At 53.6% G+C, this 24,252-nt stretch overlaps 1 protein-coding gene across 1 annotated transcript; it reads right to left on the bottom strand.

Annotated features, from left to right (window-relative positions):
- Positions 1 to 1,129: 1,129 nt before the first annotated feature.
- Positions 1,130 to 24,252, bottom strand: MELTF (melanotransferrin). Its single transcript, XM_054574953.1, has 16 exons — positions 24,124 to 24,252; positions 22,333 to 22,487; positions 21,016 to 21,115; positions 18,548 to 18,730; positions 16,318 to 16,474; positions 15,018 to 15,085; positions 12,079 to 12,266; positions 11,262 to 11,442; positions 10,396 to 10,547; positions 8,458 to 8,554; positions 7,296 to 7,490; positions 6,217 to 6,373; positions 6,058 to 6,125; positions 4,117 to 4,304; positions 2,445 to 2,643; positions 1,130 to 1,980 (listed from the first exon to the last, which is right to left on the bottom strand). The coding sequence occupies exons 1-16, from the start codon at positions 24,206 to 24,208 to the stop codon at positions 1,898 to 1,900; spliced, it is 2,256 nt and encodes a 751-aa protein (XP_054430928.1). The 5' UTR covers positions 24,209 to 24,252; the 3' UTR covers positions 1,130 to 1,897.

The following is a 24,252-nucleotide window of genomic DNA, read 5'->3' as shown; positions in this document are numbered from 1 at the left end:
GGCACTTCCCGCTGACTCTCACAGCAGATGGGAAGAGGAACCCTTCCTCTGGAGTGGCCTTCAGGTCCACCTGGTGCAGGGCTGGGTGAGGAGATGCTCTGAGAGCTCCTGTCGGAACCTGACCCGGGCCTGTGGCTTCTCTGACAAAGAAAACGGCACCCTTCCACTCCTCCACTGCGCCACACCAGCCAGGGCTACTCCCTGCTCTTCAGAGGTCCTCGTGCTGCCCTCGAGGGCTTGGCCGCCTCCTGCTCCAGGGCCTACAGCTCCCCGGGTGACCCTCGAGGCTGAGCCCTCCAGTCTGGAGGCACCTGCTGCTGCCAGATGGACAGGAGTGGCCGTGGGGTGGCGGTGCCACACTGGGGGTAGGAGACAGGGCTAACATGGAGCCTAAGAGGAGACAATGCAGGAGTGGGGCCCCGCTGCCTGGGCTTAACCCCAGTGTCACCGGTGGGCACGGGTAACCAGGTTCTTGGTGATCGCGGACAAAAAATTGAACCGAACACACAGAGTTTATAGCAGAAAGCGAGAAAAAGCAGATTTATTATGCCACACAGAACAGGGGAGCAGGCCAACTCTGAGCAGAGTGGAGCAGAGAAGAGCGGAGAAGAGCCCAGCAGCAGCAGCAGCAGCCCTGAACTCAGGGGCTGGAGGGCTTTTATTCCTCAGGGTGGGTCTCCCGTGAGTTCCTTGATTGGCTATTGGGAAGGGGGGTCCCACAATGCTAATTTATTATAATGAAGCAGGGGTTAGGTAGCATCTTCTGCGCAGGTGCAGTCCTGATTAACTAGGATTTAATGCTTTTCCAGATGCAGAAACTACCAGACTTAGGACAGGGTCTCTGCCCTTTATCCATGATCTTTATCTCCTGGGGCACCTCTGGAGTTTCCTCCCTGACTATCTCCTGCCTCACCGGGACAGAGCCTGGTGCAGCTGAATTCACTGAATGGCAGGGCCACAGCATGTCTAGTTTTGAGGCCTGCCCTCCTTACAACAGATAGGTGTGTAGGCAGAATTTTAGGTGCCCCCCAGACCTGCGTCAAGCCTCACACCCCTTAAAAATCGTTTTTAAGAAGCATTTCCTTTGTCTGAGGAGCCCTCGAATGTTCCCCCACCATGGTCCAGCCCTGGCCTCTCTGCCCTCACCAGCCCTGCACAGTCAGGGGTCCGGAGGTCTGGGCCATTCCAAGCCTCAGAAGACAAGAACGAGGGGTTGCGTGTGCCCAGCAGCTTGGCCTCCTTGGAGGGCCTGACTGCACCTCATCTAGTGGATGCCTTGGTGGACAGACAGTGTCCTCAGGAAGGAGGCTGAGACAGAGAGACTCGAGGGCAGATGGAGTGTGGGCTGACAGGAGGCGAAGTGTCCACTTTGCACAGGGGGAGTGGGAACCCGCAGGGGAGGGGCCCTCTGGGTGGCTCCCGCAGAGAGGGACATGTGGGAAGTCCAGGCTCAGCCTGTTTCCTTGGTAACTGGCCTTTTCCAAACCCAAGCCCGGTGAGGCCCCATGGGGAGGGAGCGTGCAGATTTGCAGGGAAGAAGTGCCAGCCTGTGGGTGGGCTGTGACTGGGAGGCTGGCCAGTGCCCCCCAGGGAGCAGAGCCATAGGCGGTGCCTGCGAGGCAGAGGCTGGGTTCCAGCAAGACCGACCTGCTCACCTCCAGCCCAAGGCGGGGGGACTTTGCTTTAACAGTTATCTTTATTCCACTTTGAAGCAATCACAGAAGCTTCAGTGTTGGGATCACAGCTCTGAGGAGCTCCATGGCATCTCACAGTTCCTCTCCCATCACATGTTTCTCTGTGAGTGTTAGTGGGATTTACTGAGGAGAACAGCCTTATTTATAGAGGTTTCCGGGTAGGTTTCCATTCCAAGGCAGGGCGAGGCTTGCCCAGAGCTGCTTCAGAGGGACGGCTGGAGGAGGCCAGCTGCGAGGGCCAGCGGGAGCAGCAGAAGGAGCAGGGGGGCCCTGGAGGCAGCGGCTGCTGAGGGATGAGAGACAGGCATTAGGCCCTGAGGCACCTTGGCTGCACTTGACGAGCTCACTTCTGTACACTCAACTCACCCAGGCTCCCTCTTTCTGCGCTATTACAAATTTTCTCTCCCCTGGTTTCTTTACATATTCATTCCTTTCAAAATTATACCACATGTATATTTATGTAGTTGCCTCATCTTTTCTTGAAGGGTATTTTTAGCATTTATATTCATTATCCAGGGCTGTCTGGGTTACACAGCCAAGTGTTTCTGCTGTGACTATCTGCAGCCTTCTGTTGAGACCCTCCCAAGACACTTTATCTTGATCATTTGAAAGACCTAGAGCACCGTTCAGCTCACTCAAGGCACAAAATGATGCAGGGTGATACGGTAGGACGCCTGCTCTTCCTCTGTGGGGGGCGAACCTGCGCATCCAGGGCTTTCACAGCTGCCCACCCAGCAGGCCGGGCCCTACCTGCACCCGAGCATCGCTGAGACAGCATCCCCTCCAGAGCCGCCACGTAGTCCGGGCCCAGCCAGTCGAGGTATGTGGTTTTCTCCCGTACAGGCTCCGCCCGGATTGTGGCATCCTTGAAAAGCAGATCTTGACCATGATAGTCAGAGGAGTCGAACATTTTGAAACCGTTCTTATTGTGGTCATCTCCAAACAGGTCCTGGAAGCACCACAAGCAGACCTGCTTTTTATCAGGGCTCCCAAACGGTCACCCAGGTGCTGTCTGCTATTCATTGGTCTATATGTAGTGAACCAAAGAGCAGGGAAATGCAGGCGCCAAGACTCTGACTTGAAATCATAAGCTTGACAACTCACTGACCTCTGTCATCAAACGGGATTTGGAGTAAGATATGATGAAGCTACCAAAGTAAGAAGGAGTAAAGTGGCTATTGATCTTTTGGGGGGGCTCAGCCATCCTCTTGAGGATCTGATGAAAGCTCTCAGCATTCTCCCCAGAAAAATGCACATCCACACAGGATCCTTCCCCCACAGAATGTCAGAGTGTTCAGGGAGAAGGGGAGGGTGAGGAGCGGGGAAAGGGTGTGGGTTAGGAACCAGGGGCCCTGTTGTCAGACAGTCTGGGTTTCAAATTCTAAATGTATTTTGAAAGTGCAACCAAGAGGATTTGCTGATGTACTGGATGTAGGGCATGAGAAGACGGGAGTCCAAGATGACTTCTGGGGAAATGGAAGGTCTGTGAAGTGGGGAAGACTGAAGGAAAAGAACATCCAACCTTGGATTTGTTCAGTGTGAGATGCCTGTTAGAAATACCAGCTGAAAGGTCAAGGAGGCAGTTGTTAAAGAGGCAAGTTAGAGATTGAAGTGTTGGTGGCAGCCGGCCTGAAGATGCACGTTTAGGAGCCATCAGTCTGTATACGGGTGGAGTGGGACTGGAAGAGATCCACAGAGGTGTAGGCGCACCAGAGGAGAGGGTTTAGGACCGAACCCTGGGACACTCCAGTGGTTACAGACCTGGGGAAAGAGGAGGAACCAGCATAGGAGACTGGGAGGAGTGGCCAGAGAGGTGTGGGTGAGGAGCCGAGGGGCAGAGTGCCTCCAGGATGAGGGCGCTGAACTCAGAGGGAGCTGCAGCCAGTGCTACCGAGAGGACAGGTAGCTATGGGCTGAAAAACAGCCACCGAACTTTGCAACATGGGTCACTGTGCCCTTGACCAGGGCAGTTTAAGGCCCAGATGGGGACTGGTCTAGAGCCGTCTCCATCCCTTAAGAGACCAGAGGAGAGGTTTGTGGCTCTGGAGCAGAGACGACTCTTTAAAGGAATTTGCTGTAAAGGGCAGTGGGATTATGGTTACGAAAGGATGTGGGACCAAGAGGGTGTGTGTGTGTGTGTGTGTGTGTGTGTGTGTGTGTGTGTGTGTGTTAAGATGGTAGAGATACCAGCATGAAAATGGCCCAGCTGAGAAGGAAAATTAATGACGCAGGAGACAGGGGGAGAGTGGTTGCAGGGATGTCCTTGGCTAAGAGAAAAACCACAGAATCCCCCCCCCCCCCCGCTCCCCCCGGCACCCTCAGTTCCTCCTGAGGGCTGCTGCAGGTAGACCGCGGCGTCCCAGGGGCTTGGCTCGCTTCTGTCATCCACCCCGGTAATGATGCAGCCTCTGCCCTGACTCACTTGGGCCTTGTCCAGCAGCCCATACACGGCAAAGATGCTGGTGTCCGGTCGGACCATGACGGCACGGGACGGTATCCGTGCCAGGCTGCAGTCTTCGAACTGAAACACCTCGGCCCGGGCCCCATTGGGACACAGAAGCTCATAGTCCTCTGACCTGAGTGCAGCCGCCCACGGCTCAGAACTGTGGCCTGAGGGGGAAGAAGAGAGAGGATGTTCTCCTGGATCCCCAGATCCTTGACTGAGGAGAGGAGGTGGCAATGTCTGGCCAGCTCCCCGGAATTCTCCCTCCTCCAGTTGCTCCGCTCTGTTGCCAGGATGAGAGAGCCCAGCTGGGTCCAGAGTGTCAGCAGGAGCTACAGTTTGTAGGGAATAGGGAGTTCTACTCTGTGAGAGGCATTTGCCAAGCATCGTTCTTTCTTAACAACAGCAACACAAAGGCAGGTATGATCACGCCCCACTTTATGGGCTCTTAATCACGCCCAGGCAAAGAACCCCACCGGTGTGTTGCGGGTTTCAGGCTGGAGAGTGCGATGGGTTACTGGAGGTGGTGGTTGACCTCCTCCCCCAACAGCTGAAGTTTTCAAACCGGATGGGGTATAGCATCATGCGTGAACCCACGAGAGGCTGTTTCAAAGGCCCTAGGAACTGGTGTTTTAAACCAGCACCGCAGCGATTCTGAAGCTGGTGGTTCGTCCAAGGGCTTCCTCAGAAACACTGCACTTGGGAGTCACATTATTTTTATGTCTTCAGGTGTCCACCCTCTTCCCACTTCCAGAAGGAACTTCAGATGGGCCCACGAGTAGAGGTGAAAATAAAGGGACATGAGCAACCCTGGAAGGTGGGTGTTTCTCTGCAGGTGGCTCTGCAAGACCTCCCTGACCACAGGTGGCACAGGGCTGGGACCACGCAGGGCTCACAGGCTCCTGCAGGAGCGCTCTGCTCCCTCTTCCTGGGGGATGATCTCGGGGTTCTCGGGGGAGGCTGGCAGGGGAGAGGGGTTGTGGCAACAGGGCTTGGAGCACTTCCCTGCTCAACTGGTCTCCAGCCTCGGTGACCTTCGTAGGCTGGGTGGGATCTGAGTGTTGGAATGCTAACGGATGTTTTTGTCTGCCTGTCTCGCTTTCCCTTCACCAGTCTCCATCTCCCATTTGGGCCTCTTTCTGGGCAGAGATGTGCGGGGACCGAGAGGAAAGGACTGCCTCTAGCGCCTGGGGGTTCAAACCTGGGTTTAGGCAAGACGTACAGAAAGTACAAGTGGTAAGTGTTGGAGGCAAACGGCCTCCAGTCTTCAGAACGAATGAAATAAATTCTCTGAGGGAGGGAGAATAGGAAGGGAAGGGAAGTGATGCATGCCAAGGGGTCCTGCCCCCTGAAAGGCCCCCAGGGGTGGAGCACAGACTTCCCAGCTCTTTATCCAAGAGGGAGTTCAGGAAGGTGATACTGGAGGAAAAAACCCCATGGCATGAATGGGGCGGCCTTGCCTCTCGTGGCCTAGGGGCTTTGGAACGATCTCTGCACTGTGGCATTGATCTGCTCAGGACCGAACACCAGATATTGATGTGATCTGAGGACCCTGTGGGGAGAGGCCCCCGCCGCGCCGCCCACGCAGCTTGGTACCACGCAGACATCCCAGAAGGGGTCTCTCCACATTGACTGAGACTGAATTCCTACCACTTTGGTAGAACGTGGATTTGGGCTCCAGACCAGTAAAGACTGTCATATGTCCTGTGTTCCTGGCTGTGTGGCCAGAGGTCTGTTCTTACCATTATGCCCCTGGGTCCCAGGATCCCCAAGGGTCAGAGACTTCTAGACTCGATCGTTCCCACTGCTTCTCTGCCCCCACCCCCAGCAACACCTGATGCCTGGATTGTGCTGGGGAGGGGGAACAGCTCCTCCACCCCGGAATCAAGCCTTGCTCTGGCCTCAGTCCCCCTAGCGTACCATTTGTGTTGTCAAAGACGGTCGTGTGCTTGACAAAGGCGACGTCCCCTGCATCCTCAGCCAGGCACCTGCCGCATAAGAGGTCAAAGCAGGGGTCAGCAGGAGAGTCCCAGCCTCTGTACCGGGCCCCTGGGCTGCCTGCCAAGCCCACCAGAGTACCTGAAGGCTCCGCTGTAGCCGAAGTACCTCTCCTGGCTGCTGCCCACACACTTGTTGCGGCCCTGCTCGTCCCCCACGCAGAGTGCACAAAGTGAAGGTGGGTAGTGCTTAGGGTTGTTCACGGGCACGCAGCTGGCGCTGAAGAAGTTGCTCACCGCTGGGGCACAGGAAGAGGGTTGTGTTAAGGGGCCGGTGCAGAAAGGGCAGCCAGGAAGGAGATGGGAGGGCTGTTCCCTCACAGGTCTGCCCTCCCTGCCTGGCCTTATGGCTCAAGGCCACCCCTGTGCTCCACTGGCCACCCAGCTTAGAGTGGCAAGTCCTCTCCTGTGAGGACCAGAGGGAGAGGAGAACACAGAGGCTGTCTAGATACAGGAATCCCACGGAGAACCTCTGGTAAGTGGTCACCATGTCTTCCCTGGAACTTCTTCAGGGATGGGGAGCTCACTACCTCATAAGCTATTCTGTTCCAGTCAAAGCTCCTGGCTAGCTGTCTGGGAGTGGAGGCAGCCAGTCCCAACACCCTCTGTGTGCCTGTGTAGGTGGTGCCAGCGAGGACAGAGGTGTGTGTGCAGTTAGCCCAAGGATCTTGCCGGCTTCCTCCTGCCTTCCTTTCACCACAAACGTGCACAACTTAACATATGAGAAGGGCCCCAAGGAGGACATATGGTGGGTGCCTGGTCAAAGTGTCTTCAGCGCTAACACAGATGGATTGCCACTTTCCAGTAGGCCCCCCAGATGCCCAGCGCTGCTGGGGGATGTGGTAACCCCATGACCGGAGGTGATAAGGCTGGTCCAGAACCAGTGCATACCCTGCTCCTCGTGCCTGCTGGCGCCAGTTCCACTCTGGGTGAGCAAATGGGTAGGGGCATCATGGCAGCTTTGAAGAACCACCAGATACTCCTGACTGTCCCTGGGGTGGCCAAGAATATTTCCCACCCTCCCCAAGAGCAAGGGCCGCGTCAAGGAGGAGGAGGACTCTCTGGGGCCGCACTCTGTGGGGTCATACTGGGGGAGGGTCCCCGACCCCAGCCAACCCCAAAGAAGATTTTGTGCGTCTGTGTCTCCATGGAGGGCGGCACCTGTGAGGACGTCGCAGTCCTTGGGCTGGATGAAGCCCCTCCGCACGAGGGCGCCCACGGGGATGTCCCAGCCGGCAGGGCTGCCAAAGGCTGAGTGGCAGGAGCGCTTGCCTCGCAGTTCGTTCAGGGTGAAGGCATAGGAGCTGTTCCGCTTCACCACGGCCACCACAAAGTAGGAGTTGCTCCTGTCGTCCGCTGCGGGGGAGGGGACACCATAGAGGCTCCTCTTCCGTGGTCTCAGCTGGCGCATGCCAGGGGCACCTCTCCAGCGTCCCTCCTCCCTCACCTGCTTCCTCCTGCTGCTCTGCACCCCAGGGGGCCGGTCCTGCCCCTGCCCCTCCTGCCCTGTGTCCAGGCCTTGGCTGCACAGGCTCAAGTGCACCTCGGCCTGCGGGCTGGTGGGTGCTCAGGGAGCACAGCCGGCAGTGGGACCCATCCCTGAGAAGCAGCTTGTGGCTCTGTTTTTAGAGTTCTTTCTCCCACCCCCTCACCCGCCAACGTTCTCACCCAGAGGGATTTCTTCCTTTCCTTACACCCATGTGCTATTTTTCTCATCTCCTGGGAGAAAGGTGGAGGCACAGCTGAAGCTGCAGACACATTTTTTCACATCCACGTGGAAGGAACCTGAGGTCACCACGTAAGAGGACAGGGCCCCGAGGCCTCAGCCCAGGTCCCTGTGAAGGTGTGCGTCAGCTGACGGGAAGGTGGGCCACCGTCTGGGAGCCACATGGTCAGGTGGCAAGAGGCCAAGGAGGCTGCTAGTCCAAGCTGGTAAACTACTCAGCCTGTTTTTGTACAGCCTGGGTTGCAAGCTAAGAATGGCTTTTATATTTTTAAAGCTTGTTAAAAAAAATAAAAAGAAGAAGAATAGGTAGCAGAGACTGTTATGTGGCCTGTAAGACCTAAAGTGCTGACTCTGTGACCCTTTACAGAAAGTTTGCTGACTCTGGCCAGATTTCCAACAACTGAATGGAACACTGAGGCCTGGGGCAGCAGGGACTTGCCTGTGACAGACAACAGCCAGCCCAGGGACAGGGACGCTGAGGGAGAGCTGAAGCTTTTGAAAATGGCCAAAGGGGGAAGTTTACATGTATATAAAAATATCAACCACCTAATCAGCCAAAATATCAGCCAAAGCCAGCAGCCCGGCCCCTGCACTCACGAGCATACTGCTCCCCAGCTGCTGGAACCAGGCCGTATGTCTTCCCCGCTGTGTAAATGTCCTCACCCCTCAGGGTCACAGCGTCGATTTGCCCAGCCTGTAGGGGGACAGAAAGAGCGGTCAGGCTGGGGTGGGCTCCAGGATGGCTCTGGGTGTCGGGGTCTGACGGAAGCATCAAGGCCAGGTCTCTTGGGGATGTTGGCCTCCAGCTCCTGTACCACCAGCCCCTTCTTCTCGTTGCGAACACATGTGGGCAAGAGGGACGCCGGGAGGATCAGAGGCCCGAGACCAACCACTACCAGCACTCCCATTCACTGGTCTCTGTTGCATTCTTTCAGCAAATGTTTTCTGAGGGTGTCCTGTTGCCAGGAGAGGGTCTCCTGGTCTTGAGGGTCCCTGAACAGAACCTCGAGTGATCTCTGCCTTCTTGCTTGTGTGGGCTTTCCCCATGGAATGCCAGCCTTCAGAGGCCTAGGGCGCTGTACTGTATTCCCAGCACCTAGTCACCGGCTGGCACATAGCACGGGTGCGAGGCATTTGCCAAATGTGTGTGCAAATGGATGAATGGGCTGGGTCTTAAGAGAAAGCAGTCAGAGGGCCTGAGAAGGAGGCTCCAGAGCTGAGGGATAAGGCCCTGATTCAGGAGGCAGGGTGGGCACTCCTGAGAGGCTCTGGTCAGGCCTGCACTTGGAGACCACCCTGAAAAATGCTTCTCACTATCAGGTCTCACCTACTCACTCTTAAAAGACAGGAGGGGAGGAGTCCAGGAACCCAGGAGCTGCTGGGACACCTGTCACCCTGGTAAGACCTCATCCCTGACTTTAGGACCTCGGGCTGCCACTGAACCCTGGCCTCTGTCTCTAGTCAGAGAAGTAAAAGAAAGCTGAATGGGCCTCCAAGACCAGGACCAGTGCTTTTAACTGTAGGTAGCAGGCATATTAGTGATGCCAAATCAATGTAATGGGCCATGACAAGTGTTAAAAAAATAAAAAGATTAGTCTTGCCAGGTAGCTCGGTTGGTTAGAGCTTTGTCCTTATACACCAAGGTTGGGGTTTCAATTCCCAGTCGGGGCACATACAAGAACCAACCAGTGAATGCATGAATAAGTGGAACAACAAATTGATGTCTCTCTCTCTCTCCCCTACCTAAAATTAAAAAAAAAAAAAAAGACTGGTGTACAATAGAACAGAAACTACTAGCATACTCATACGTACTAAGGGGAAGTACTCTTGTTTTATATCTCTCACTATAGAAAGAATTTTTTGAACATATATCTCTGAAAGAAAAGTTTTGCAGACTAGACTGTGATTGATATACAGTGTATTTTTTTAAAAGATTTTATTTATTTACTTCTTAGAGAGAGAGGAAAGGAGGGAGAAAAAGAGGGAGAGAAACATCAATGTGTGGTTGCCTCTCATGCGCTCCCAGTTGGGGAACCTGGCTTGCAACCCAGGCATGTGCCCTGACTAGATATCGAGCTGGTGACCCTTTGGTTCACAGGCTGGCGCTCAATCCACTGAGCCACACCAGCCAGGGGTAAAATGTATTTCTGACTGCGGGTTGCTGTCAAAATGTTTAGCAAACAATGACTCAAGCCCACCCCTATTGTACACAGGGGGAAACTGAGATGTAGAAAGGAGAAGGGTTTACCCAAGGCCAGAGGGTTGGCTAGGGTGGAGCTGGGCCAGTCTCCCACTCCTGGCCACCTGCTCAGGATAAATAGCCCCCCTCTGCCCTGTTCCCTGGGGTGGGGTGGCTGGTCCCTGTGGGTCCTTCCTCCTCCCCTTTCCCTGTAGAGTTGTCACAGGAGACCTCCTCCCAGGCTGTCCTGTATCCCCTGGACCATGTGGCGTAGGGGGAGGGAGGGTAAGGACCATCCAGGCACTGCCCCCGCTTGCCCACAGGGCCCGTTTTGCCCATCTGGTCATGGCCCCCACCTGGATTCGTTCCATGCAGTGCTGGGGGGACTCGGCTGACACACACTGGATCTCCGGCCTGAGCCCCTGCCGGCTGAAGGCCACAGCCATGTCCCCACACTTCTGGATCTCAGGAGTGGATAGCACACACCAGTGCAGGTAGTGCGGCAGCCCTGTGTGAGTGTGAGCACGTGGTCAACACACACCCGCCCACCTCAGGGGCCGCCCCGAGTATGGCCTGTGGGGTGGGGGCCGTGGGGGCTGGTACCTCAGCAGGAAGAACTTGGGGTCAGACACAGGGCAATTTTGGCTCTTTCCCTCGTGAGCAATAAGGGGTAACTTATTTATCTACCTGATCTTGTGTCCTCATACAAAAATGGGAGAACTGTTCCCCTTTCTTGGGGCTGTGAAGAGGCTTGAGGGAGGCCATGGCTGCCGTGGATATAGCTCGTGGCACACCTTTTCCTTGTTGTAGGTGAAGCAGGCATGGGGATGGGGGCTGGAGGCAGGAAGCCCATTTGTAGACTATGCAGTAGCGCAGGCGAGAGACATGCCCGAGCCAGGGCTGTGGCCGTGGGTGGGGAGGAGTAAGGCCTTGTGGAGGGACAGTGTCATGACTCGATGACTTCAGTGCGGAGGCGTGAGGAGACCCTTCCCTAGACGGACCCTGATGGCCTAGATCCCAGCCCCCCCGAGAGAGGCGGGGCCTCAGGGAATAGCAGGCCTCCCAATTCTAGAGATGCCTTCTCCCCCAACCCCCGGAGGCATGGCAGTAAGAGAAACAGGTTTCCCTCCCAGGGTGGTGACCCCTTGGCCATCTCTCCAGAAAGCCACTCTTGCAGTCAGGCTGGGCTGGAGCTGATGGGAGAAGAGACAGGTGGACTTACTGTTGGAGTCACAGAGGAAACCTTTCATGGCGCGCAGGTACTCAGGGCCCAGCCATGCCTCATAGGTCTGCGTGGTGATGGGCACCAGCTCAGATGTGGCATCTTTGAATAGCAGGTTCTTCTGGCCATAGGACTCGGAGCTGAACATCTGGAAACTACTGTTCTCATGGCTGAGCAGACGCTGTGGCTCGAAGGGCAAGGGTAGAGGCTGATGAGGTACTGCAGGGGTGCATCCCTTCCTGCCAATTGAGCCAGCACTTCCTTCTTCCTGTACCCTCAGGGCAGATGCCCGCTGTGCGGACCAGAGGAGGCACCACCTCCCTCCCTCCTCTGTGCTCCCAGGGCATCCTGCCTTGACACACTCAGCTGACTCATGGTCCAGGTGTGGGATGGTACTAAGATCAAGCAATGGGGTAGGGCAATGGTGGCATGAATAGGGCAAAAACTAAAGCTGGTGTGCCGGCGGTCCGTCCCTCGCTGCTCTTGGAAGCAATGGTTTTTAGCAAAACATTTATTCACCACAATTAATTCATGGTGTTCTTGGACATTTATTGGCTTTGTCATTTTGTTTATTTGCTCACATGAACCAGCTAGCACAGTGGGCCCCTCCTTACACTGACCTGGCCTGAGGTTTGACACAGCAGAGGCCTGGGTCCCTGGTTGGGGTGTGTCCCAGGGGAAGGTCTTGGGCCCTGCCCCTCCTGGTATGGCCGGCCCAGCTTTGGGATGGCTCTGGCCCTGAGCTCCCTCCCTGGTGAAAAATAAGAAGGTCCAGTTCACCCCATTCAAAAGCCTGTGTGGGGTGCTGTGAACTCACCTGGCCTTCATTGAGCATCTGGAAAACGAGGCCTCCGTCTGTGTCAGCTCGGACCACCACGGCATGAGCCGGCACCCGGGCCAGGTGACACCGTCTCCATTCAGTGACATCAGCCTGGCTACCGTCCAGGCACAGCAGTCTGAAGTCCTGTGACAGCAGCTCCTGGCCCCAAGAGGGCAGAGTTTTTCCTGGGAAATTGGGAAGCCTGTTGTGAGCCAAATCTTGTCTGGTGGAGCGGGGCTGTCTTAGGAGGGCATCAGCGATAGCTCATGAGAAGGAGCCTGGGGAGGAGTTAGAGTGTCACGGGCCACAGACCCATTGTGAAAAGGAACCCTTCCAGGAGGTGAGAGCCAGCACTCAGAATGAAGTGGAGTTTGGTGGCTGTACAAGAACAGGTGTCTTGATAGACTGTGTCTAGTTTCTTAAATTTTGTACCTCTCACCAATTTCTACTAATAAAATGGATTTGAGGAAATAATAAAACACATATAAACAAAATGCTTTTTTAAAGATAAGAAGAGTAAGAGAAGAAGAGAAGCTTAGGCTGAGAGAGAGAAATGTACAAGGGGCTCACCGCTGCCATCAGGCAGGAAGTTTGGCTCTGGCAGAGGGCAGGGGGCAGGGTGCCGTGGCAGAAACAAGCCCTGACAGGATCCACCCAGAGCTGTGTCCCAGAGAGAAAAGGGGAGCTCTGCAAATCTTCGCCCAGATATTAATGCAATATTAATGTGCCTACTAATATTTTGGTATGTTTCCTCTAAGTCTTTTTTTTTTTTCTATTCTAACCATTTTAAATATGGTAAGCACATACTTGATAGGCAGTCTTGCATCCTACATTTTTCATTTATCATGTTAAAGTAATCTTCCACATTATTGGAAACTTTCCACAAAACTCATTTGTAATAGAAAACAATAGATTTACTTGAAAAAGTGAATATTGACAATATATAGGAAAATTAAGAAGACATTTAAAAATGAGGAAATAGGAGGGAAAAGATAATTTGCAGGATCATGAAAACTCTACATTCATTGTAGCATTATTCACAGTAGCTAAGACATGGAAACAACTGAAGTGCCCTTTGATAGAGGATTGAATAAAGAAGATGTGGTACATATATACAATAGAATACTACTCAGTCATAAAAAAGATGAAACTCTGCCATTTGTGACAACATGGATAGACCTTGAGAATATCATACTAAGTGAAATAAGCCAGATGAAAAAGGACGAGAACCATATGATTTCACTTGTATATGGAATATACAACAGAAAGCAACAAATGAACAGAGAGACAAATCTCACAGACACAGACAATGGGAGGGTGGTTACCAGCGGGGAAGGGAGTGTGGGGGAGAATGAAGAGGGTAAAAGAGTCAAATATTTGGTGACAGAAGGAGACTAGACTTTGGGTGGTGAGCACATAATGCAATATACTGAGGACATATCATAGAATTGTACACTTGAAAATTATATAGTCTTATTAACTGAAGCCACCACAACAAATTTAATAAAAAGATGAGCATGATAGAATTTACCTTGTCTACCTCACAAGGTTGTAGCAAAACTCTAAAGAAATCATAAAAGATTAATTCCTTAGATTTCCTTTGAATACCATCAACATTCTAAAAGAGCCAATTTTAACCACTTACATTCCTATTCTTTCTCAGGCTTCCAAATTCTCCTTTCTTGACTCATCTTGAGGCCCAAGTCCCTGCGGCCTGTTTTCCTAGTATCCTCCTGCCCTGGAGATAATATTATGTCTCCTTTTTCAGATCACTTTTTTTTCTTTCTCAAATCTGGCTCATAGTGTTTGCCTTCATGAATGTCAGACTACATGATGGAACTTCTGATTTAAAAGGCAAAGATTAACAAAAAGAAAAAAAAATAACGATTTTTTAAAATATGGACAATGATCAGACATTCTGGAACAGGCAAAACTGTAGAGGCTGGGCAGGGGGTAGGGTTGCCTACCAGGAACTTCAGGGTGAAGGGTCTGCCGCAATCGCTATTGTGACTGTGGAGGCAGTTACACAACTATTAGTGTTTGGCAAACCACAACGAACTGCGCTTCAAAAAGGATGCATTTTTTGCTGTATGTAAATTATCCTCCAATTAAAAAAATAAATGATCCTTAGGCTAATCAAAATTAGGGGTCATTCTATAAAATAACTGGCCTGCTCTTAAAAAAAATTTAAAAAATTGAAAAACCATTGAAAGTGAAAGAAATTGAAAAGACCTAATAACTAAATACCATGTGTGATCTCACAAGAGGTTCTGGCCTGAAAAAAATTGCTGCAAAGGACAGAACTGGAACAATGAATGAATCTACAATATGGACTGTAGATAATAACATTGTGTCAATGTTACATTTCCCAACTTTGATAACTGCGCTGAGGCTAAGTCCATATCTCCCTGGTCTTAGGAGATACATACTAGATTATTGAAGGGGCATGATGCAGGCAGACATACTCTCAAACGGTTCAGAAAGAACATAGCCATATAGAAAGAATAATAAGTCAATGTGGCAAATGCTAAAAGTGAGTATCCTGGAAAGAATAAAGAGGAGTTCTTTGAATTACTCTTGCAACTTTTCTTAAGCTTAGTTATTTCAACATTAAAAAAAATTTAAATGGCAATGATATACTGGATCAACACATAACACCTGGTCCAGGGATAAAGGGGTGGCTTCTTCAGATAAGAGAAAAATGCCAGGAAGCGACGGCAGATGAATGTCAGTGCAGAGGTTTGCAAACTGCTTTGGAAAAGCAGAACCCAATCTTCACACAGAAGCAGAACCCAATGCTGTATACAAATCAGGGCGGGTCAGAGCTGCTCCCACAGCCCCCTTGCCCGCGGAGCAGTTCAAACTCCGCTGGTGAGACCACCTGACCCCGGGAAGCTTCCCCTGCTGCCGGGGCAGGCACAGTCCCTCCCACTCACCGTCTGTGTTCTCGAGCACGGTGCTGTGCTTCACAAAGGCCACGTCCCCTGCCCCTTCTGCCAGGCATCTGCAGGGGAGAAACCTGTGAGCCTGGGTGGCGCTGAGCTCCCTGAGCCCCAGAGCCCCTGCCCGACCCCCACCTCTGGCATGCGGCCTGGACTGTGGGGCGGTCCCGGCAGGCGTGGGTTTCACCGCCAGGCAGTCTCGTGTGCCAGGTCTCTGTGTGGCTTTGCCAAGTTGTGGGGCCTTCCTAACCTCATCACCTGTGAAGTGGGTATAAGAACGTGGCTTCCGTGGGGAGAGATCCTTTGTCACCTGTGTGGATTGTGTACAGCAGGGGCCTGGAAGGAGCAGGAGCTCATGTGGCAGCTGCTCTCAGCAGCAGCTGCAGCCTTAACACTCAGGGGCTTTTGAAGATGACTCTCTCCTGAGGCAGGGGACTGGACTAGACCTTCTCATGCCATAACAAAAATGAGAGAAAGGGACAAGGTCTTTAAATATTCTCTATATGTCACTGCCCAGTGAGGGAGGCAGGTCAGGGCCTATGGGCAAAGGGGCTGCCTGGGTCTCCACAGCAGCAAACAAGCGGACATTGGACAGGGGGACACCAGGAGAGGTGGGGTAGGCAACAGTCTCTGGCTTGGAGGACAGAGAACTGTTATTGTCTCTGTGCTAAAAACTGCATCTTACCCAGACCCCAGGCTGGAGTGTGGGCACCAACAGACTCCCCTGCTTCCAGTGGAAACAAGGAGGCCAGGGCGTTTAGAGGCGCTCAGCAGGCTCCCATTCCAGTCCCAGGGGAACACAGTTCCTCCCTTAGGGACAGACGGGCCTGTACCACAGCTAGAGACTGTTAGAGACTTTCTTTTGTACCCACAGCAGGCTCCTCTCATGGGCCAGCCTGAACAGGGCGGGGGGGGGGGGGGGGGAGGAGGGGCTGGGGGGGTCCTTGACACACTTCCCCATCCCCACTGCCCTCCCTGCTGCTCTGAGTCACCAGAATGGGGACATGGGAGTGGCATAAGGCTGTTTTGTCATTTTCTTCTCTCTGAGCCCTCACCTCTCTAAATATACCAAACATGTTGACTTATGAGCAAATCCAGTCTGGCATATTGCGGTTTGATGTTTTTAAATCAACCAGGGCACAGGAACTATATAAAGGGCACTTTGATGTGATGCTGCAGATGTTGCCACCCAGGGCCCTCTTTGCCTAAGTGTTTTTCCCCAGCTCTTGTGGCCTCAAGGCCTCACGCCTGAGTCAGCTTGGCCCAGGGCCAGCCCTGCCCAGGCCCCTCTCACCGGAAGGCCCCGCTGTAGTCGTAGTATCTCTCCAGGGGGCTCTTGTCACACACCCCCTCTCCCGCGGCGTTGCCCCGGCAGAGGCGACAGAGGGATTTGGAGTAAGTGGTCTCTCCTGCTCCGGGGACACAGCTGCCCCCAAAATACTCACTGACAGCTGTGGGAAGGAGGAAGAGGGAGGTGAGCCAGCTGTACTGCAGGGTCAGACCCCCGCCCTGTCCCCTAGGGAGGGCTCAAGCCTCTCAGGAGCGAGTGGAGGGCTGGGCTCCCCAGGGATGGTGCTGGATCCTTCAGGCTTCATTCAGTTTGAGCAAAATCAGGAACCTGGTTCCAATCAGTCATTCCCAAACTGGGGCCACAGAAGTGTGGGCATTGGGGAGTGACTGGTGTTATTTAAAATGGCTCAGGGAAATAAACCATGTACCCCAAAGTGGCCACATAAGACAACTATATACTATTCTCATTGAGGGTTTCATTTCAAAATCAGTATGGGTAAGCAATCAATGAATGCAGGGAAAGAAATAAATTATTGCTTAATGAGTGTAATTAACTTGATAGACAACATTTCTCAAAACAGGGAGGCGGGGGAAGGAGGCGTCAGGAGTGAAGAGGTCGGATCTGCATGGTTTCCGGGCTCCTGCCAGCACTGAGGCCCTGTTTCCACCCTCTTGACAAATATTTATCCTGTGCTGAGGACAACCGAGTGCCACGCAGGGTGAACAGGATGCCAGTCACATTGTGCTCATCGCCTAGCTAGACGAAGCTGGATCTTCCAGGCTGGGTGCCCTTTCTTGGTCTTTTTTTGCAACCTCCCAGGGGAGAAGACATTTAATAAATGTGTCAAGTGACTGATAAACCACACACACCTGGCCACCATCTGAGAGGACAGGGATTCCGTGTGTTTTGGGGTTGTGCTGATTTACATAGTGGCTGGACCTGTATGGGGGCAGTGTATACATGTGCGTGCATGCATATGTGTGTAATGTGGGTTTGTGCATGTGTGTACACGCATGCATGTGTGTGTGCACAACAGTGAGGTGTCCACCGAGAGGTATGGAAGTTGAACTCATAACACCTATGGCTCCCTGAGGCGAGCACATACCCTGAGCCACGCATCGTGTGAAGCATGGGCAAAGACAGTGTGTGAACTGTCTTGGTCCTCCCAACCTCACGGCACTGTAGCTAATTTTCCCATTTTACAAGATGCGGAAACTGAAGTTCAAGGACGTAGAGTAACCATTCTGAGGGCAGATCATCTGTCTGACAACAAAGTCAGGGCTTTACAAGGCCATTGTTTCTTCTGCAAAATCCCCCATCCTGCACCCACTCCTAGAAGCACTGGTCAGCTGTGGAGCAAACCAGGAGGCAGCACTCTTGTGGACGAGGGACTTGGGGACACACCAGACCCTGCTTGGGGGGTGGTATGATCCCAGAAGAGCAGTATGAGAATGTAGTGGTCATGTGTCAGGGGTCACCTTAGTGCTGTATTGTGTCCACTGTGGAGAGACTGACATAACTGGGTGACCAGTAGGTGACCAAGAAAAGAAGCCCAAAGTATGAGAAGCAGGGCGTCAGCCCAGACTGCCAGAACGAGGGCTCTAGGCTCTTAGCTGAGACCCTCAGGTCTTCACCTGACTCCCCTCACACATTTCCTTCTCAGCCACCCCATTCAGATCACTCTGAACTCCCTTCCATAGGAGAACTTTCTATGTGCACAAAAGCCCTGTTCTCACTTCAAATGAATCAATCAGGGAGCCATGAGTCTCTGATTAGCTAGCTACTTGTAAGCTTTCTGGGTACAAGTATGTAGCTTGCTTGGGTCCTGAAGAAATAGTGTCTGAACTTGCAAAGTTGGGGACATATTTCTGGAAATAACAACTTACACCAGGTCTCCACCAGTGAAAGCTGCAATTCACAACGTCCCAACGTGGGCTGGGCCTGGTGTGTCAGGCTGATGCGTGAGTGAGAGTTGAGTGCTCTGAAAGAGTCTTCAAGCAGAAACTAAAAGGGTGGCAACAACAGCATGAAAGACAAGAGGGAGTGATACCACCGATTAGGTGTCTGGGAGGGTCCCTGGCAGAGCTGGGACTGTGCTGTTCCTTAAAGAAGATACAAGAAGAAGGCGAGCCTGGAGGGAGGCTCTCCTGTGAGGGAAAGGGAAGGATGAGGCAGGGAGAGGGGAAACCCAGAGACGCTGCAGGAGAAGCATCTGCCCGTTGGAAGCCCTCACCTTTGAGCACGTCGCAGCCCATCACCGAGAGCCTGCCGCTCTCCACCAGGTAACCCACAGGCACATTCCAGCCCACCGTCCTGTTGATGCCTGTGTGGCAGGAATTCACGCCTTTCAGGGTGTCAATGGTCAGGTTAGAGCTCCTCTTGACCACAGCTACGGCGTAATAGGAGGTACCGACATCTAGAAGGAAGAGAGGAGTGAAGATGGCAAGGGAAAAGCCATGAGACGGGCCGGGGCCCTGAGACTGAACAAAAGCCATGAGACTGGGACGGCTGTGAGAGAATGCGGGCTGTGCGCGCACACGAACCTGTGTGTGAGTGCACATGTGTACGGATGTACATGCACGGTGTTCTAGTTACTGAGAGAGCAAGTGAGTGCAAGCCACATGTCTTATCACAGATCCCGGCCTCCTAGAGCCTCATTTGGTAGATATTGAGATATATCATTAGTTAATTTTTGCCTTTCCTTCCCAAGTCAGCTGGCGTTTAGCTGATCTTGCATATCAAGGGGGCTCTGCAGCTGGACCAACAGCAGAAGTGGCCTGCAAATTTTGTTTTCAAAAAGTGAAGGCCCTTTGGAGAACTTAGAAAGATTGAGGGAATTATGTACTGTGGTTATTGAAAGAGGAATGGTTGGAAGGAACCGGAAGAGCAGGGCGGTGGCTTCCCTCAGGTTAGAAAAAAGGGACTTACTGTTGCTGAGGGGAAAGGAGAGATAGATGGATAGATAGACTGTGGATGGATAGATAGATAGATAGTAAGTAGATGACAGATGGATAGAATATTGTGATCCCACATCACTCAAGACCCTGCCTGGGGTGCATGTGGGTGGGCAGGAGTCTACAGACTTGCAAAAGACTCCCCTGGGCCAAATGTGCCTGAGAAGGGGACATTCAGACAAGGCAGAGATGATTCCTCTCTGGGGACTGGTGGCCAGCAGGCATCCTATCACTAATACTCGAGTGTGAGTGTGCTTGCCTGACTGCTCTGTGGTGGTGGGTGCCCATGATCAGATTGAAGCTGAGTTCTAGAAAACAAAGCCAGTGTTATTTCTTCTACACCTGAGTCTGGCCACTAGCAACCTAAGCAGCCTCGTCTGGTCCCACCCTCTGATTTGTCCTGTGCCTTTCTTTTTAGTTCCTTGAACCCACTAAACTCTTTCCTACCTGGGACTCTTGTTTGGGTTCCACTTCATGTCCCCTCCCCAGATGAGCCCTCCTGACTGCTCTGTTTCTATGGTTCCCCCTTACCCCCAACTCCTTATTCTCTCCTTCATGGCCTTTACTTTTTCACATACCCACCACCTTCGTAACTACTTTTTTAGTGTTTAGTTGTTTATTATCTGATGCCTCCTCTTTGAGGGCCAGAAACTGTCTTTCTTTTGCTTACTACTCTATGCTCATGATTGGCATGCAGTAGGTGCTTCATAAATGTGTTGAAATTAATACAAGAGGAAGATCTGTATTTGAGGCCCATGAGGCAAGACTGTTTCTGGCCGTTGAGTGAAAAGGCTGACTGATTTAGAGGGCTGGACTGTGTCCTTTGTCACCTGGCAGTCATTAATTCAACAAGTAACCAGGAAAGACCCTGTGCTAGGCACCAAAGGTGAGGACCAGGGCCTTCTCAGGGGACTCACTATGGGGAGAACAAAGAACACAAGACAGAAGGGGACAGAACCTTAGCAGAGTGAATCAGTGCTCTGGGAAGCAGGAGAGGCCCTTTGCATGAGTGGGAAGGCACAGGGGAGCTTCCTGGAAGTGATGACTGAGCTAGGTTGTGACAGAGGCCAGGCCCTGGACAAGTGCAGGTGGTGGGACAGGTGCAAAGGGCAGGCCGAGCCTGAGGCATGTCTGGTGTGAGGTGAAGGGACAGGGGCAAAGGAACTCACATTTCCAACCCATACCACATGTCAGGTGTCCACACGTTGGCAGGGATCACTATCCCCATTTTATAGTCAAGGAAATAAAGGTTGTCCAAGGCCACAGGGAGTCACAGGAAGAGGCAGAGCTGGAACTCGTGTTTAGTGTGTCGGCTCTGCAGGTCCTGGTCACCACCTCTTGCCCGGCTCCATTCCCACTCCTGCTGCTTCCGACAGACGGCCCCTCAGGGGCGAGGCAGCCGGGCGTGACTGATGTTTACTGCCGGCAATCACGCCCAACACTACACCAGGCACGGGGCAGCCCCTCAGTAAGGTATGGTGGGTGAAAATGAGGGGGCTCCTGGGATCCCCATGAGGAAGTTCAGTTATTACGAATCAGCCTTCTCTGTCTCTGGCACCCTTGCTCCTGGGGAAAAGGGGGTGCCAAGAGAGATATAAGGGGGCCTTTGAAAGTTGGTGGGGCCAGGACTCCAGGACTGCTCTGGGGAGATGGCTACGGACAAGCTCCAGGGCTTCGGGTTTGGGCCCGGCCTGGCAAAGACACGCTGCCGTGTGACTTCCCCTCTCCTCCCACTCAGCCCTCTGACCTTGATCATACACTTCACCCACCACGGGCTTCAGGCCATGCTCCTTCCCTGCCTCATAAATGGCTCCTCCATCCAGAGTGATGGCGTCAGCTTCCCCAGCCTGCTGGGGACAGGCGATTCAGCCCCACCTCGCCACCCGCTCGCCCCTCCCAGCTGGCTGACTCAGGAGGAAGCTCAGGGACACCCACCTACGGCCCCTTGAAAAGCCCTGGAGGTCCACACTGGTCCTCTTAGTCCGGTCTAGGACCTCTGTCCTGGCTCAGCTTTGCAGGTCCCTCCCCTACCAGGGCTGAGGGGTCTCCCCTTTTACCAGGCCCAAGGGATCCCCTTTTTTCCTAATAATGTTATTTGAAAAAAAAAATCATTAATTTTATAGGACTTCTAATAGATGTACATAGTAAAAAAAAAAAAATCAGATAGTATAAAATGGTATGTGGTGAAAAGTGAGTCTTCCTCACTCTTGTTTCCCAGCCCCTGGCAAACCTGTTTCTCAGGTTTTTCTCTCTAAGATGCAGACTGAATCCCATAAATGCATGCCCTCTTCCATTTTTTTCCTTTTATTTTAAAACACAAATGGCAGTACCCTATCAATGTGTCATGGGGTCCGCAAATAGAATCACAGTTCAATATAATTGGTTTCCATCCTCACAGTGGAGCCTGACCTAAGCCCTTGGCCCACCCACATGGGACCAGGACTGGACTGGGTCTTGGGACATATTAAAGGCTGAGCTGAAATGAAAACCCAGGTCTCTTTGTGCCTGCCCCTGAGTCTTCCCGTCATACCTTGTCCTGCCACTAAAGTCCTGCCTCTGAGTATTGGTAGTGCCAGGTGAGCACATCTTCTGCCATTCACAAAGGCTTTCCCACCCCTGACTCACCCACCCAAGAGTGCTGGCCCCTGTTCCTTCTTCTCCAGAAATGACACAAGCCCCATCCTGGAAAACTCCATGGCACAGAGAATAACCACCATGGACCACTGTGGAGTCTGCTGTCGGGGCACCCCTTGGTGGGGTGGGCAGTGTCCCCAGCCTGGCAGGGGCCTTGTGGAAGAAACACTCTGCCTCTCTGATGTGTTTCCCCATTGGCGCCCATCTAGGCAGGCACCCTCTCTGGGGCCTCCCAGCGCCTGGCCTGGGTCTGTGCAGGAAACAAACTGGCCCTTGTTGCCTGGGAAACCCAGGAGATCCTATCACCCAACCCTGGCAGGGGGGACATTGGTGCCTTTCCCAGTGAATGAGGCTGTTGTGTACTCCCTCCTGAGTCAGAGCCCTCTTCTCTGGCTGGTGGAGGTGCCGCAGCGGAAGGGAGAGGACTCACCGTGATAAGCTGGACACAGTGGTCGGCCGAGGTGCCCTGGACGCACAGGAGGGAGGGCTGGATCCCGGCTCTCTGGAAGGCCTTGCTCATGTCGTTGCATTTCTGCTGCTCTGGGTCTGAGGTGGTGCACCACCGCACCTCCATCCTGCTGAGCCCTAGGGGTAGGCGACAGTGAAGCCCAGCTCTTTGAGGGCATCCCCACCGTGGAGGGTGGTTCCAGTAGCTCTTTGGGACCCAGTCCTCTCCCACAGCACAGCCCTGCCATTGGCAGACACTGAGGCCCAAAGAGGTGTCACAGACTGGCAAGGGCTGGCTGACTGGCAGAGCTGAGTGGGGCCATGTCTGTGCCTGTGCTCAGACAGATGGGTGGCTCCAAGCCTGGCCCTTAACAGAGGGGAGGGAGAGTCAGCCAGGTATCAGTTTGGCTACCCGTACCCTCCCTGCCATCTTGGAGCACACACAGCCAGGGGAGTCCTGCTGGCTCTGTGACTAAACTAGTTCCCACCCTTCTTGGTGCCTCTGTGTTCTCCAAGAGGGTGCTGGACTGGGCTCCTCACTAAGCAGTGTCCCTGGGCCCTCCTGAGCTGAGACAGGAGCGAGGGAAGTGGTTTGGCTGCCCCTAAGGAGCCTTGCACCCTCTTGGAGCATCTGTGATTAAGTCCCTTGCACACCTACTCTCAAGGGGCACAGTGCCTCACAAGGGGAGGCTGAGTCGGCAGCCTAGCTTCAAGTTCCTTCTCTAGCAGGTAACTTCAAGGCAACTTATTTGACCTCTCTGAGCCTGTTCCATCTTTAGGGAAAGCAGATGAGAAAACCCACCTTCTGTGTTGTAAATAAACCTACGTTGAGGACGTACAGTCCTCAGCGGATTTCCGCTTAGACCCCTCCTTCTGGTGGGGACCCTATTGGGACCCGTGATCTGACCAGGTCAGAGTCCCGGAGAGCTCCCAGCCTCGGGGCCCAGAGCTCTTCTCGCACTCATCCTGCCCAGACAGAACTGCCGGGGAGCCAGTTCTCTCCGTGAGGCTTTGGGGCCAGTTTCTGCCCCCCAGGGACCAGGTCACCCTCTTTGCATCCCCACTCCAAGGGTCAAGGCTGTGCTGTCCACAGCCTCCCCGCTCTGGCGGCACCCGGCATGTGGACCGGCCCTCCCGGTAGCGCTCCAGGACTGCCGCCCGGGTAGGCCGGCAACCGCCAAATTCGGGCGGGTGTGCCCCCCTCCCTTTTTTTTTTTTTTTTTTGTATCGACGAAGTCAGCGCGAAGACCTGAACCCGTCCTTTCTCCTCCCTCGACCCCTGCGAGCAGCTACCTGAGGTCAGGCCTCAGTCTCACGGGCCGGACCCTGACTCCCTTGGGAGGGGACGTTGCGTGCGCGCGGAGCCCGCGTCTGCACTCCCTTCTCCATCCCTGCGGCCAGCAGGGCGCCCGGGAGCGGTGTCCCGGGAGGTATCGCGCCCCGCCTCTCCTCTCATCGTCTGGTCTCTTCTCCCGTCTCCCTCCCTGAGGTGACTCCGGAGAAGCAGAGCGGCTGTGGCCTCCAAACTCTCCTCTGGCTTCCACGCTCATCAAGAGCGGTCAGCCTCCCGACACTCTCAAGCTCTCCCCTCCACGCCTTTGCCCGAGCCTCTCCTTGGCACTTTTTCAAGGCCCAGCTCAATGCTGCTTCCTCCACTGAGCTCTCCAGAGAGCTAGTTCCCTCTAGCGTCCTCATCCGCCAGACCCGGATTCAGGACACACTTCCCAGCTTCCGCGCCGGGTCCTGCTCCCATGGCCGGGCGGAGGGGCCTCACCAGTGCGCAGGACTAGGGAGAGCCACAGAGCCACGTTCAGGCCCCGCATGGTGCTGTCTAGAGCCGGGTTGAGTGCGGGTTGCATCTAGGTCTGGGTCAGAGTCGGGTCAGCAGCAGCCGGAGCGTTCT

The sequence above is a fragment of the Pteronotus mesoamericanus genome, unplaced genomic scaffold (assembly GCF_021234165.1).
Source record: "Pteronotus mesoamericanus isolate MK-2021 breed Mesoamerican mustached bat unplaced genomic scaffold, CSHL_Meso_final contig_27, whole genome shotgun sequence".
NCBI classification, from domain to species: Eukaryota; Metazoa; Chordata; class Mammalia; order Chiroptera; family Mormoopidae; genus Pteronotus; species Pteronotus mesoamericanus.
The sequence above is the reverse complement of the archived record's forward strand: the minus strand, read 5'-3'. Positions and strand labels throughout refer to the sequence as shown.